Consider the following 13,290-nt stretch of genomic DNA (forward strand, 5'->3'; position numbering starts at 1 on the left):
TTATACCCAGAACCACTTTGGGTCAGGCTGGAGTCTCTTGGATGTGATGCCGGGCATCCCTCTCTGTGTATTATCAGTGTGAGATCAGTGGCCCAAACTCATTTAACCCTTTGAAAATAGCTGTTACTTATTCAAATCATGAAAAATGGCTATGTGCCCACTTTGATGCCAGTTTTTATACCCAGAACCACTTTGGGCCAGGCTGGACTCTAATGGATGTGATGCGGGGCATCCCTCTCTGTGTATTATCAGTGTGAGATCAGTGGCCCAAACTCATTTAACCCTTTGAAAATACCTGTTACTTATTCAAATTGGGAAAAATGCCAATCTGCCAACTTTGATGCCAGTTTTTATACCCAGAACCACCTTGGGCCAGGCTGGACTCTCTTGGATGTAATGCGGGGCATGCCTATCTGTGTGAACGTAGTGTGAGATCAGTGGCCCAAACTCACTGAACCCTTTGAAAATAGCTGTTACTTATTCAAATCATGAAATATGGCTATGTGCCCACTTTGATGCCAGTTTTTATACCCAGAACCACTTTGGGCCAGGCTGGACTCTCTTGGGTATGATGCGGGGCATCCCTCTCTGTGTATTATCAGTGTGAGATCAGTGGCCCAAACTCATTTAACCCTTTGAAAATAGCTGTTACTTATTCAAATCATGAAAAATTGCTCTGTGCCCACTTTGATGCCAGTTTTTATACCCAGAACCACTTTGGGCCAGGCTGCACTCTCTTGGTTGTGATGCGGGGCATCCCTCTCTGTGTAATATCAGTGTGAGATCAGTGGCCCAAACTCATTTAACCCTTTGAAAACAGCTGTTACTTATTCAAATTAGGAAAAAATGCCAATCTGCCCACTTTGATGCCAGTTTTTATACCCAGAACCACTTTGGGCCAGGCTGGACTCTCTTGGATGTAATGCGGGGCATGCCTATCTGTGTGAACGTAGTGTGAGATCAGTGGCCCAAACTCACTGAACCCTTTGAAAATAGCTGTTACTTATTCAAATCATGAAATATGGCTATGTGCCCACTTTGATGCCAGTTTTTATACCCAGAACCACTTTGGGCCAGGCTGGACTCTCTTGGGTATGATGCGGGGCATCCCTCTCTGTGTATTATCAGTGTGAGATCAGTGGCCCAAACTCATTTAACCCTTTGAAAACAGCTGTTACTTATTCAAATTAGGAAAAAATGCCAATCTGCCCACTTTGATGCCAGTTTTTATACCAAAAACCACTTTGGGCCAGGCTGGACTCTCTTGGGTATGATGCGGGCATCCCTCTCTGTGCAATATCAATGTGAGATCCGTGGCCCAAACTCATTTAACCCTTTGAAAACAGCTGTTACTTATTCAAATTAGGAAAAAATGCCAATCTGCCCACTTTGATGCCAGTTTTTATACCCAGAACCACTTTGGGCCAGGCTGGACTCTCTTGGGTGTGATGCAGGGCATCCCTCTCTGTGTATTATCAGTGTGAGATCAGTGGCCCAAACTCATTTAACCCTTTGAAAACAGCTGTTACTTATTCAAATCATGAAAAATGGCTATGTGCCCACTTTGATGCCAGTTTTTATACCCAGAACCACTTTGGGCCAGGCTGGACTCTCTTGGATGTGATGCGGGGCATCCCTCTCTGTGTAATATCAGTGTGAGATCAGTGGCCCAAACTCATTTAACCCTTTGAAAACAGCTGTTACTTATTCAAATTAGGAAAAAATGCCAATCTGCCCACTTTGATGCCAGTTTTTATACCCAGAACCACTTTGGGCCAGGCTGGACTCTCTTGGATGTGATGCGGGGGATCCCTCTCTGTGTATTATCAGTGTGAGATCAGTGGCCCAAACTCATTTAACCCTTTAAAAATACCTGTTACTTATTCAAATTGGGAAAAATGCCAATCTGCCAACTTTGATGCCAGTTTTTATACCCAGAACCACTTTGGGCCAGGCTGGACTCTCTTGGATGTAATGCGGGGCATGCCTATCTGTGTGAACCTAGTGTGAGATCAGTGGCCCAAACTCACTGAACCCTTTGAAAATAGCTGTTACTTATTCAAATCATGAAATATGGCTATGTGCCCACTTTGATGCCAGTTTTTATACCCAGAACCACTTTAAGCCAGGCTGGACTCTCTTGGGTATGATGCAGGGCATCCCTCTCTGTGTATTATCAGTGTGAGATCAGTGGCCCAAACTCATTTAACCCTTTGAAAACAGCTGTTACTTATTCAAATCATGAAAAATGGCTATGTGCCCACTTTGATGCCAGTTTTTATACCCAGAACCACTTTGGGCCAGGCTGGACTCTTTCGGTTGTGATGCGGGGCATCCCTCTCTGTGTAATATCAGTGTGAGATCAGTGGCCCAAACTCATTTAACCCTTTGAAAACAGCTGTTACTTATTCAAATTACGAAAAAATGCCAATCTGCCCACTTTGATGCCAGTTTTTATACCCAGAACCACTTTGGGCCAGGCTGGACTCTGTTGGATGTGATGCGGGGCATCCCTCTCTGTGTATTATCAGTGTGAGATCAGTGGCCCAAACTCATTTAACCCTTTGAAAACAGCTGTTACTTATTCAAATTAGGAAAAAATGCCAATCTGCCCACTTTGATGCCAGTTTTTATACCAAAAACCACTTTGGGCCAGGCTGGACTCTCTTGGATCTGATGCGGGGCATCCCTCTCTATGCAATATCAATGTGAGATCCGTGGCCCAAACTCATTTAACCCTTTGAAAACAGCTGTTACTTATTCAAATTAGGAAAAAATGCCAATCTGCCCACTTTGATGCCAGTTTTTATACCCAGAACCACTTTGGGTCAGGCTGGAGTCTCTTGGATGTGATGCCGGGCATCCCTCTCTGTGTATTATCAGTGTGAGATCAGTGGCCCAAACTCATTTAACCCTTTGAAAATAGCTGTTACTTATTCAAATCATGAAAAATGGCTATGTGCCCACTTTGATGCCAGTTTTTATACCCAGAACCACTTTGGGCCAGGCTGGACTCTAATGGATGTGATGCGGGGCATCCCTCTCTGTGTATTATCAGTGTGAGATCAGTGGCCCAAACTCATTTAACCCTTTGAAAATACCTGTTACTTATTCAAATTGGGAAAAATGCCAATCTGCCAACTTTGATGCCAGTTTTTATACCCAGAACCACCTTGGGCCAGGCTGGACTCTCTTGGATGTAATGCGGGGCATGCCTATCTGTGTGAACGTAGTGTGATATCAGTGGCCCAAACTCACTGAACCCTTTGAAAATAGCTGTTACTTATTCAAATCATGAAATATGGCTATGTGCCCACTTTGATGCCAGTTTTTATACCCAGAACCACTTTGGGCCAGGCTGGACTCTCTTGGGTATGATGCGGGGCATCCCTCTCTGTGTATTATCAGTGTGAGATCAGTGGCCCAAACTCATTTAACCCTTTGAAAACAGCTGTTACTTATTCAAATTAGGAAAAAATGCCAATCTGCCCACTTTGATGCCAGTTTTTATACCAAAAACCACTTTGGGCCAGGCTGGACTCTCTTGGGTATGATGCGGGCATCCCTCTCTGTGCAATATCAATGTGAGATCCGTGGCCCAAACTCATTTAACCCTTTGAAAACAGCTGTTACTTATTCAAATTAGGAAAAAATGCCAATCTGCCCACTTTGATGCCAGTTTTTATACCCAGAACCACTTTGGGCCAGGCTGGACTCTGTTGGATGTGATGCGGGGCATCCCTCTCTGTGTATTATCAGTGTGAGATCAGTGGCCCAAACTCATTTAACCCTTTGAAAACAGCTGTTACTTATTCAAATTAGGAAAAAATGCCAATCTGCCCACTTTGATGCCAGTTTTTATACCAAAACCCACTTTGGGCCAGGCTGGACTCTCTTGGATCTGATGCGGGGCATACCTCTCTGTGTAATATCAGTGTGAGATCAGTGGCCCAAACTCATTTAACCCTTTGAAAACAGCTGTTACTTATTCAAATCATGAAAAATGGCTATGTGCCCACTTTGATGCCAGTTTTTATACCCAGAACCACTTTGGGCCAGGCTGGACTCTCTTGGTTGTGATGCGGGGCATCCCTCTCTGTGTATTATCAGTGTGAGATCAGTGGCCCAAACTCATTTAACCCTTTGAAAATAGCTGTTACTTATTCAAATCATGAAAAATTGCTCTGTGCCCACTTTGATGCCAGTTTTTATACCCAGAACCACTTTGGGCCAGGCTGCACTCTCTTGGTTGTGATGCGGGGCATCCCTCTCTGTGTAATATCAGTGTGAGATCAGTGGCCCAAACTCATTTAACCCTTTGAAAACAGCTGTTACTTATTCAAATTAGGAAAAAATGCCAATCTGCCCACTTTGATGCCAGTTTTTATACCCAGAACCACTTTGGGCCAGGCTGGACTCTCTTGGATGTAATGCGGGGCATGCCTATCTGTGTGAACGTAGTGTGAGATCAGTGGCCCAAACTCACTGAACCCTTTGAAAATAGCTGTTACTTATTCAAATCATGAAATATGGCTATGTGCCCACTTTGATGCCAGTTTTTATACCCAGAACCACTTTGGGCCAGGCTGGACTCTCTTGGGTATGATGCGGGGCATCCCTCTCTGTGTATTATCAGTGTGAGATCAGTGGCCCAAACTCATTTAACCCTTTGAAAACAGCTGTTACTTATTCAAATTAGGAAAAAATGCCAATCTGCCCACTTTGATGCCAGTTTTTATACCAAAAACCACTTTGGGCCAGGCTGGACTCTCTTGGGTATGATGCGGGCATCCCTCTCTGTGCAATATCAATGTGAGATCCGTGGCCCAAACTCATTTAACCCTTTGAAAACAGCTGTTACTTATTCAAATTAGGAAAAAATGCCAATCTGCCCACTTTGATGCCAGTTTTTATACCCAGAACCACTTTGGGCCAGGCTGGACTCTCTTGGGTGTGATGCAGGGCATCCCTCTCTGTGTATTATCAGTGTGAGATCAGTGGCCCAAACTCATTTAACCCTTTGAAAACAGCTGTTACTTATTCAAATCATGAAAAATGGCTATGTGCCCACTTTGATGCCAGTTTTTATACCCAGAACCACTTTGGGCCAGGCTGGACTCTCTTGGATGTGATGCGGGGCATCCCTCTCTGTGTAATATCAGTGTGAGATCAGTGGCCCAAACTCATTTAACCCTTTGAAAACAGCTGTTACTTATTCAAATTAGGAAAAAATGCCAATCTGCCCACTTTGATGCCAGTTTTTATACCCAGAACCACTTTGGGCCAGGCTGGACTCTCTTGGATGTGATGCGGGGGATCCCTCTCTGTGTATTATCAGTGTGAGATCAGTGGCCCAAACTCATTTAACCCTTTAAAAATACCTGTTACTTATTCAAATTGGGAAAAATGCCAATCTGCCAACTTTGATGCCAGTTTTTATACCCAGAACCACTTTGGGCCAGGCTGGACTCTCTTGGATGTAATGCGGGGCATGCCTATCTGTGTGAACCTAGTGTGAGATCAGTGGCCCAAACTCACTGAACCCTTTGAAAATAGCTGTTACTTATTCAAATCATGAAATATGGCTATGTGCCCACTTTGATGCCAGTTTTTATACCCAGAACCACTTTAAGCCAGGCTGGACTCTCTTGGGTATGATGCAGGGCATCCCTCTCTGTGTATTATCAGTGTGAGATCAGTGGCCCAAACTCATTTAACCCTTTGAAAACAGCTGTTACTTATTCAAATCATGAAAAATGGCTATGTGCCCACTTTGATGCCAGTTTTTATACCCAGAACCACTTTGGGCCAGGCTGGACTCTCTTGGTTGTGATGCGGGGCATCCCTCTCTGTGTAATATCAGTGTGAGATCAGTGGCCCAAACTCATTTAACCCTTTGAAAACAGCTGTTACTTATTCAAATTACGAAAAAATGCCAATCTGCCCACTTTGATGCCAGTTTTTATACCCAGAACCACTTTGGGCCAGGCTGGACTCTCTTAGATGTGATGCGGGGCATCCCTCTCTGTGTAATATCAATGTGAGATCAGTGGCCCAAACTCATTTAACCCTTTGAAAATAGCTGTTACTTATTCAAATCATGAAAAATGGCTATGTGCCCACTTTGATGCCAGTTTTTATACCCAGAACCACTTTGGGCCAGGCTGGACTCTGTTGGATGTGATGCGGGGCATCCCTCTCTGTGTATTATCAGTGTGAGATCAGTGGCCCAAACTCATTTAACCCTTTGAAAACAGCTGTTACTTATTCAAATTAGGAAAAAATGCCAATCTGCCCACTTTGATGCCAGTTTTTATACCAAAAACCACTTTGGGCCAGGCTGGACTCTCTTGGATCTGATGCGGGGCATCCCTCTCTATGCAATATCAATGTGAGATCCGTGGCCCAAACTCATTTAACCCTTTGAAAACAGCTGTTACTTATTCAAATTAGGAAAAAATGCCAATCTGCCCACTTTGATGCCAGTTTTTATACCCAGAACCACTTTGGGCCAGGCTGGAGTCTCTTGGATGTGATGCCGGGCATCCCTCTCTGTGTATTATCAGTGTGAGATCAGTGGCCCAAACTCATTTAACCCTTTGAAAATAGCTGTTACTTATTCAAATCATGAAAAATGGCTATGTGCCCACTTTGATGCCAGTTTTTATACCCAGAACCACTTTGGGCCAGGCTGCACTCTCTTGGGTATGATGCGGGGCATCCCTCTCTGTGTATTATCAGTGTGAGATCAGTGGCCCAAACTCATTTAACCCTTTGAAAATACCTGTTACTTATTCAAATTGGGAAAAATGCCAATCTGCCAACTTTGATGCCAGTTTTTATACCCAGAACCACTTTGGGCCAGGCTGGACTCTCTTGGATATAATGCGGGGCATCCCTCTCTATGCAATATCAATGTGAGATCCGTGGCCCAAACTCATTTAACCCTTTGAAAACAGCTGTTACTTATTCAAATTAGGAAAAAATGCCAATCTGCCCACTTTGATGCCAGTTTTTATACCCAGAACCACTTTGGGCCAGGCTGGACTCTCTTGGGTGTGATGCAGGGCATCCCTCTCTGTGTATTATCAGTGTGAGATCAGTGGCCCAAAGTCAATTTTATTTTTAAATAATAATTTTGTGGTTTTACTTTCATGCCCATTTTTATGCCGACCGTGGGGTCTTTTTTGCCATTTTTATCACCAGTCCTCTCAGGGCCCCTCACTTACGGTAGGGTATGAATATTATTCATTTTCTGTAAGAATAATAGCTAAAACAGGAAAAAGAAAAATCCTCTGAATAAGAAACTGCCGAATAAGAAACCAACTTCAGCCCCGAATAAGAAACTGGCCGAATAAGAAACCAACTTCAGCCTCGTATAAGGTACCTACAGCTGTCACCCTGATGATATAATGTCACCCTTTAATGGCGGGGCTTATCTAGAAGGCAGCGCCTCCAGCAGAACAGCCAATAGCATGACTCCCCCCGCACACGTGACTGGCCACATGATTGTTACGTCATCAAAGGTCCTTGGTCCCTGTTGGATCTTGTAACTTCCGTGTGACAGCCGTTGCTGTGGTCGCTCCTGTGTCTGTGTGAGTGCGGGGGCTCCGGGGATCACTGTGCGGGGGGTGGGGGGACGGACAGGAGAGCTCTTGTGTTTGCTGTGGAGCAGTGTATGTGGGTACAGAGCGTTATACGGGGCCATAGGGGGCGCTGTACATAGCTGGGATTTATAGGACATAATGGTTTCCGGCAGCTGCCGTTCTCCTTCACTCTGTATGTTACTTCGTGACTCTTATAGGACCTTACACATCATGTCCCCTAACCAGCTGCTACAAAACTACAACTCCCAGCATGCTGTGCCAGCTCAGTGATGTACACAAAGAGACTGAGTGGTGTTATAAGATGCGGCATATATCTGTGTAATAGCCACAATATCCTATATACTATACCAGTGTATAAGGATCAGACATCACCGCTATAGTGTTACTGATCAAATATAATATACTGACACCACCATATACAGGTCACATAATACCGCCATACTGTTACTGACCACATCTCATATACTGACACCAATATATACAGGTCACATAATACCGCCATACTGTTACTGACCACATCTCATATACTGACACCAATATATACAGGTCACATAATACCGCCATACTGTTACTGACCACATCTCATATACTGACACCAATATATACAGGTCACATAATACCGCCATACTGTTACTGACCACATCTCATATACTGACACCAATATATACAGGTCACATAATACCGCCATACTGTTACTGACCACATCTCATATACTGACACCAATATATACAGGTCACATAATACCGCCATACTGTTACTGACCACATCTCATATACTGACACCAATATATACAGGTCACATAATACCGCCATACTGTTACTGACCACATCTCATATACTGACACCAATATATACAGGTCACATAATACCGCCATACTGTTACTGACCACATCTCATATACTGACACCAATATATACAGGTCACATAATACCGCCATACTGTTACCGACCAAATGTAATATACTGACACCAACATATACAGGTCACATAATACCGCCATACTGTCACCGACCAAATATAATATACTGACACCAATATATACAGGTCACATAATACCGCCATACTGTTACCGACCAAATGTAATATACTGACACCAACATAAACAGGTCACATAATACCGCCATACTGTTACTGACCACATCTCATATACTGACACCAACATATACAGGTCACATAATACCTCCATACTGTTACTGACCAAATGTAATATACTGACACCAACATATACAGGTCACATAATACCGCCATACTGTTACCGACCAAATATAATATACTGACACCAATATATACAGGTCACATAATACCGCCATACTGTTACCGACCAAATGTAATATACTGACACCAACATATACAGGTCACATAATACCGCCATACTGTCACCGACCAAATATAATATACTGACACCAATATATACAGGTCACATAATACCCCCATACTGTTACCAACCACATCTCATATACTGACACCAACATGTGAAGGACATATAATACTGCCATACTGTTGCCAACCACATGTAATATACTGAGATGAATGTATACAGGTAACATAATGCAGCCATACTGTGACACATTTGTACTGTATAGAATCCGTTATATCAAGGCCAGTATTACCATATCTACACTATACAAGAGTATACAACACTGTACAAAGGACAATACCGCCACATCCTGACCACCAGCTCTGCCTAATGACCTCACAATACTGAACCATCACATGATTAGAGGTGCAGGGTCTGGGGGGTGGAGCATCAGATGCTATAAATAGCTATAGCACCTCAGAGGCTATAGAGCAGTATATAGCACCTCAGAGGCTATAGAGCAGTATATAGCACCTCAGAGGCTATAGAGCAATATATAGCACCTCAGAGGCTATAGAGCAGTATATAGCACCTCAGAGGCTATAGAGCAGTATATAGCACCTCAGAGGCTATAGAGCAGTATATAGCACCTCAGAGGCTATAGAGCAGTATATAGCACCTCAGAGGCTATAGAGCAGTATATAGCACCTCAGAGGCTATAGAGCAGTATATAGCACCTCAGAGGCTATAGAGGAGTGTATAGCGCCTCAGAGGCTATAGAGGAGTATATAGCACCTCAGAGGCTATAGAGGAGTATATAGCACCTCAGAGGCTATAGAGCAGTATATAGCACCTCAGAGGCTATAGAGCAGTATATAGCACCTCAGAGGCTATAGAGGAGTGTATAGCGCCTCAGAGGCTATAGAGGAGTATATAGCACCTCAGAGGCTATAGAGGAGTATATAGCACCTCAGAGGCTATAGAGGAGTATATAGCACCTCAGAGGCTATAGAGGAGTATATAGCGCCTCAGAGGCTATAGAGGAGTATATAGCACCTCAGAGGCTATACATGGGTTTTTATGAATCCTCAGATGTTATAGAGGTGCATATACCACTGCTATGTTGGTTAAAGGGGTATTACACTCAAACATAACTTTTGATATGTTGCTGCCCATGGTGAGACTAATAATTGCTTAAATACTTGTTATTATCTATTCAGTCTCCTTCCCACAGTTCTGATCTGCTGCTTTCTGCCAAAGACACAAGAATCTGTGAGCCTTTCTCTCTGTCTCCCCCTTCCTTCTGAGATAGCTGATGTAAACAGTGCCTGGCAGGCTGTATCTGCAACTTTGTAGCTTCTTTGTAATGCTGGGAGGGATAATCTGAGGTGATGTTGCTGATGAACTCATCCTCCCAGCATTACAAAGCTACAAAGTTGTAGATACAGCCTGGCAGGGACTTGTTTCCATCATCTGTCTCAGGGGGAGGAGGAGGAGAAGGAGAAAAAAGCTCTCACGCAGATTTTTGTGTCTTCAGCAGCAGCTCAGAACTGGGGGAAGGAGACTGAATAGATAATAACAAGTATGGAAGGAATTGTTAGTCTCACCATGGGCAGCAACACATTAAAAGTTATATTTGAGTGGAGTACCCCTTTAAGGTCCATGTGGTTACAGGATGAGTTGTCATTTTCAGTTCCTATATACCCAGGAATATGGAGACACAGGAATCTTCTATAGACTCCAGTGACTTTTGAGCCTTCATTATCGGCCTCTAACCTCTTCCCATCCTTGTTGTGTCTCTCCGGAGCAGCCGCCATGGTTTGCATCCCCTGCATCGTCATCCCGGTCCTCCTCTGGGTCTACAAGAAGTTCCTGGAGCCCATCATCTATCCTGTCATCTCTCCTTTTATCAGCCGCCTATGGCCAAAGAAAGCGGTGAAGAGCGACCCGGCCTCTGCAGGTCAGGGCAAGATAGAGAGCAACGGTGGCATCAAGGTATGAGTCCTCCACTTATATGATGGCCTGGCAGCGGCTTATTCTCCTAAGTACACTGAAATTAATGGGAGATTTATCAAACATGGTGTAAAGTGAAACTGGCTCAGTTGCCCCTAGCAACCAATCAGATTCCACCTTTCATTTTCCAAAGAGTCTGTGAGGAATGAAAGGTGGAATCTGATTGGTTGCTAGGGACAACTGAGCCAGTTTTACTATACACCATGTTTGATAAATCTCCCCATGAGTGTATATACCAGGGGTAATGAACCTTGGCTCTCCAGCTGTTGCAAAACTACAACTCCCATCATGCCTGGACAGCCGAAGGCTGTCCAGGCATGATGGGAGTTGTAGTTTTGCAACAGCTGGAGAGCCAAGGTTCATTACCCCTGGTATATATGAATAATGGGTGGGAAGGAGGGAAGCGCCTGCTCAGTGCTTCTTCTTACCATTCACCTCGTCTTTCTACAGCCGGACAGTAACGGGACAGCGAATGGATGCGTCACTCAGGAACAGGATGGGACGGCTCATAAAAAGACAGACTGACCGCAGCCCCCAAAGGACTCCGGACTACACACTATGACCGTTCCTGCCGCCGTTCTAGGGAGGAGTTGCAGACGCCGACTGCCGCTTTGCAGATCTTTTTATTTATTGATTACATAACAATCCTGATCCCTTCTGTATATACTATTACGTGGCATTCCAGATGAGATTTTTAAAAAGATACTTTATAGTTCAGTTACTGAAAGTAATAAATTTATTATTCCGTGTAGCGTCTGTCTTGTGCTTTGCTGAACAAGTCTATGGGAGTAGTGCTCACCCTGCTGCAAGGAGGGACCTTAGATCTGTACTTAGTGTCACTGTGTATAATATATATATATATATATATATATATATATATATATATATATTATATATAATATAAATTTTTTTTTTTTTTTTTTTTTTTTTTTCAGAAAGCAATAGTCCAGGCGATTTTAAGAAACTTTGTAATTGGGTTTATTAGGCAAATATGCCATTATCTGCATTCAAAAAGACTTTCCCCAGCCCCCCCCCCCCCTCCTATCTCTCATTCACTGCTCATTATCAGGAAATCTTGTCTTTTGCATCAGACGTGCTCTGCCTGTTCTATGGAGGGGGGAGGAGGGAGATTAGTCGCCAGCAGAGAACAAAGGATTACACAGCAGGACCTGTGTGAAAGCCGGTATTCAGAGGTCAGTGCTGACTTCAGAGGAGAGAGCCCAGTGATGTAGCTGTAAATTAACTCTTTGTTGTCCTGTTTTGGTGCCTCATCTCCCTCCACCCCTCCCCTCTCCACAGAGAACAATGAAGACAGGGGCGAGAGCATCAAACTGCTTTTTCATGATAAAAATGCATTTTTCGGCTAATAGACCCAATTACAAAGTTTATTAAAATCTCCTGTACTATTGATTTCTGGAAAAAAAATAAAAAAAAATAAACGATAGTGACACTTTAAAGGGGTTGTAAAGAGGAAATCTTTTTCTTTCAAATAAACTGGTGTCAGAAAGTTGTAAAGATTTTGTAATTTACTTATAAATCTCTAGTCTTCCAATACTTATCAGCTGCTGTATGTCTTACAGGAAGTGGTGTATTCTTTTCAATCTGACACTGTGCTCTCTGCTGCCTCCTCTGTTCATGTAGGAACAAACCTCCATAGAAAACCTCTCCTGCTCTGGACAGTTCCTGACATGGACAGAGGGGGCAGCAGAGAGCACTGTGTCAGACTGGGAATAATATACCACTTCCTGCAGGACATACAGCAGCTGATAAGTACTGGAAGATTTGAGATTTTTTTTTTAATAGGAGTAAATTACAAATCTATATAACTTTCTGAAACCAGTTGATTTGAAAGAAAAAAAATTAGCTGGAGTTCCCTTTTAAGGGTGCGTTCACACCTACAGGATCTGCAGCAGATTTGATGCTGTGTTCAGTTATTTAAATGAAATCTGCTGCAGAAAATCAGCTGCAGATCTTGTAGGTGTGAACGCACCATAAAGGGGTTATTGAAACTTAGAAAAACATGTCCGCTTTCTTCCAGAAACTGCACCTTTTCTGTCCTCAGGTTGGGTGTGGGTTGAAGTGAATGAAGCTGGATTGTAATAACGCACACCACCTGAGGGCAGGGGTGGTGCTGTTCTTGCAAGAAAGGAGCTGTGCTTTGTCTCTTTAAATGGATATTGCACCTATGGACACCCAGTACAGGGAATAGGTGTATGGTTGAGGTGGAGTAGATCCAACATCCGGGACCCCCTCTAAGCAGGATAATGGAGGACAAATAGCCATAAACGATAACATAAACTAGTGACAGAAAAGCTGGACAGAATGATGTATCACTTACATTGTTCTATGCAGCTGATCCAGAGATATCCTCCTGA

General features: G+C 43.5%; 1 protein-coding gene across 1 annotated transcript; it reads left to right on the top strand.

Moving 5' to 3' along the window:
* The first annotated feature begins 7,505 nt into the window (after nucleotides 1-7,505).
* Nucleotides 7,506-11,666, top strand: C3H18orf32 (chromosome 3 C18orf32 homolog). The gene is made up of 3 exons (XM_069964827.1): nucleotides 7,506-7,595; nucleotides 10,713-10,897; nucleotides 11,366-11,666. The coding sequence occupies exons 2-3, from the start codon at nucleotides 10,718-10,720 to the stop codon at nucleotides 11,438-11,440; spliced, it is 255 nt and encodes an 84-aa protein (XP_069820928.1). The 5' UTR covers nucleotides 7,506-7,595; nucleotides 10,713-10,717; the 3' UTR covers nucleotides 11,441-11,666.
* The last annotated feature ends 1,624 nt before the right edge of the window (nucleotides 11,667-13,290 follow it).

The sequence above is a fragment of the Dendropsophus ebraccatus genome, chromosome 3 (genome assembly GCF_027789765.1).
Source record: "Dendropsophus ebraccatus isolate aDenEbr1 chromosome 3, aDenEbr1.pat, whole genome shotgun sequence".
Classification (NCBI taxonomy): Eukaryota; Metazoa; Chordata; class Amphibia; order Anura; family Hylidae; genus Dendropsophus; species Dendropsophus ebraccatus.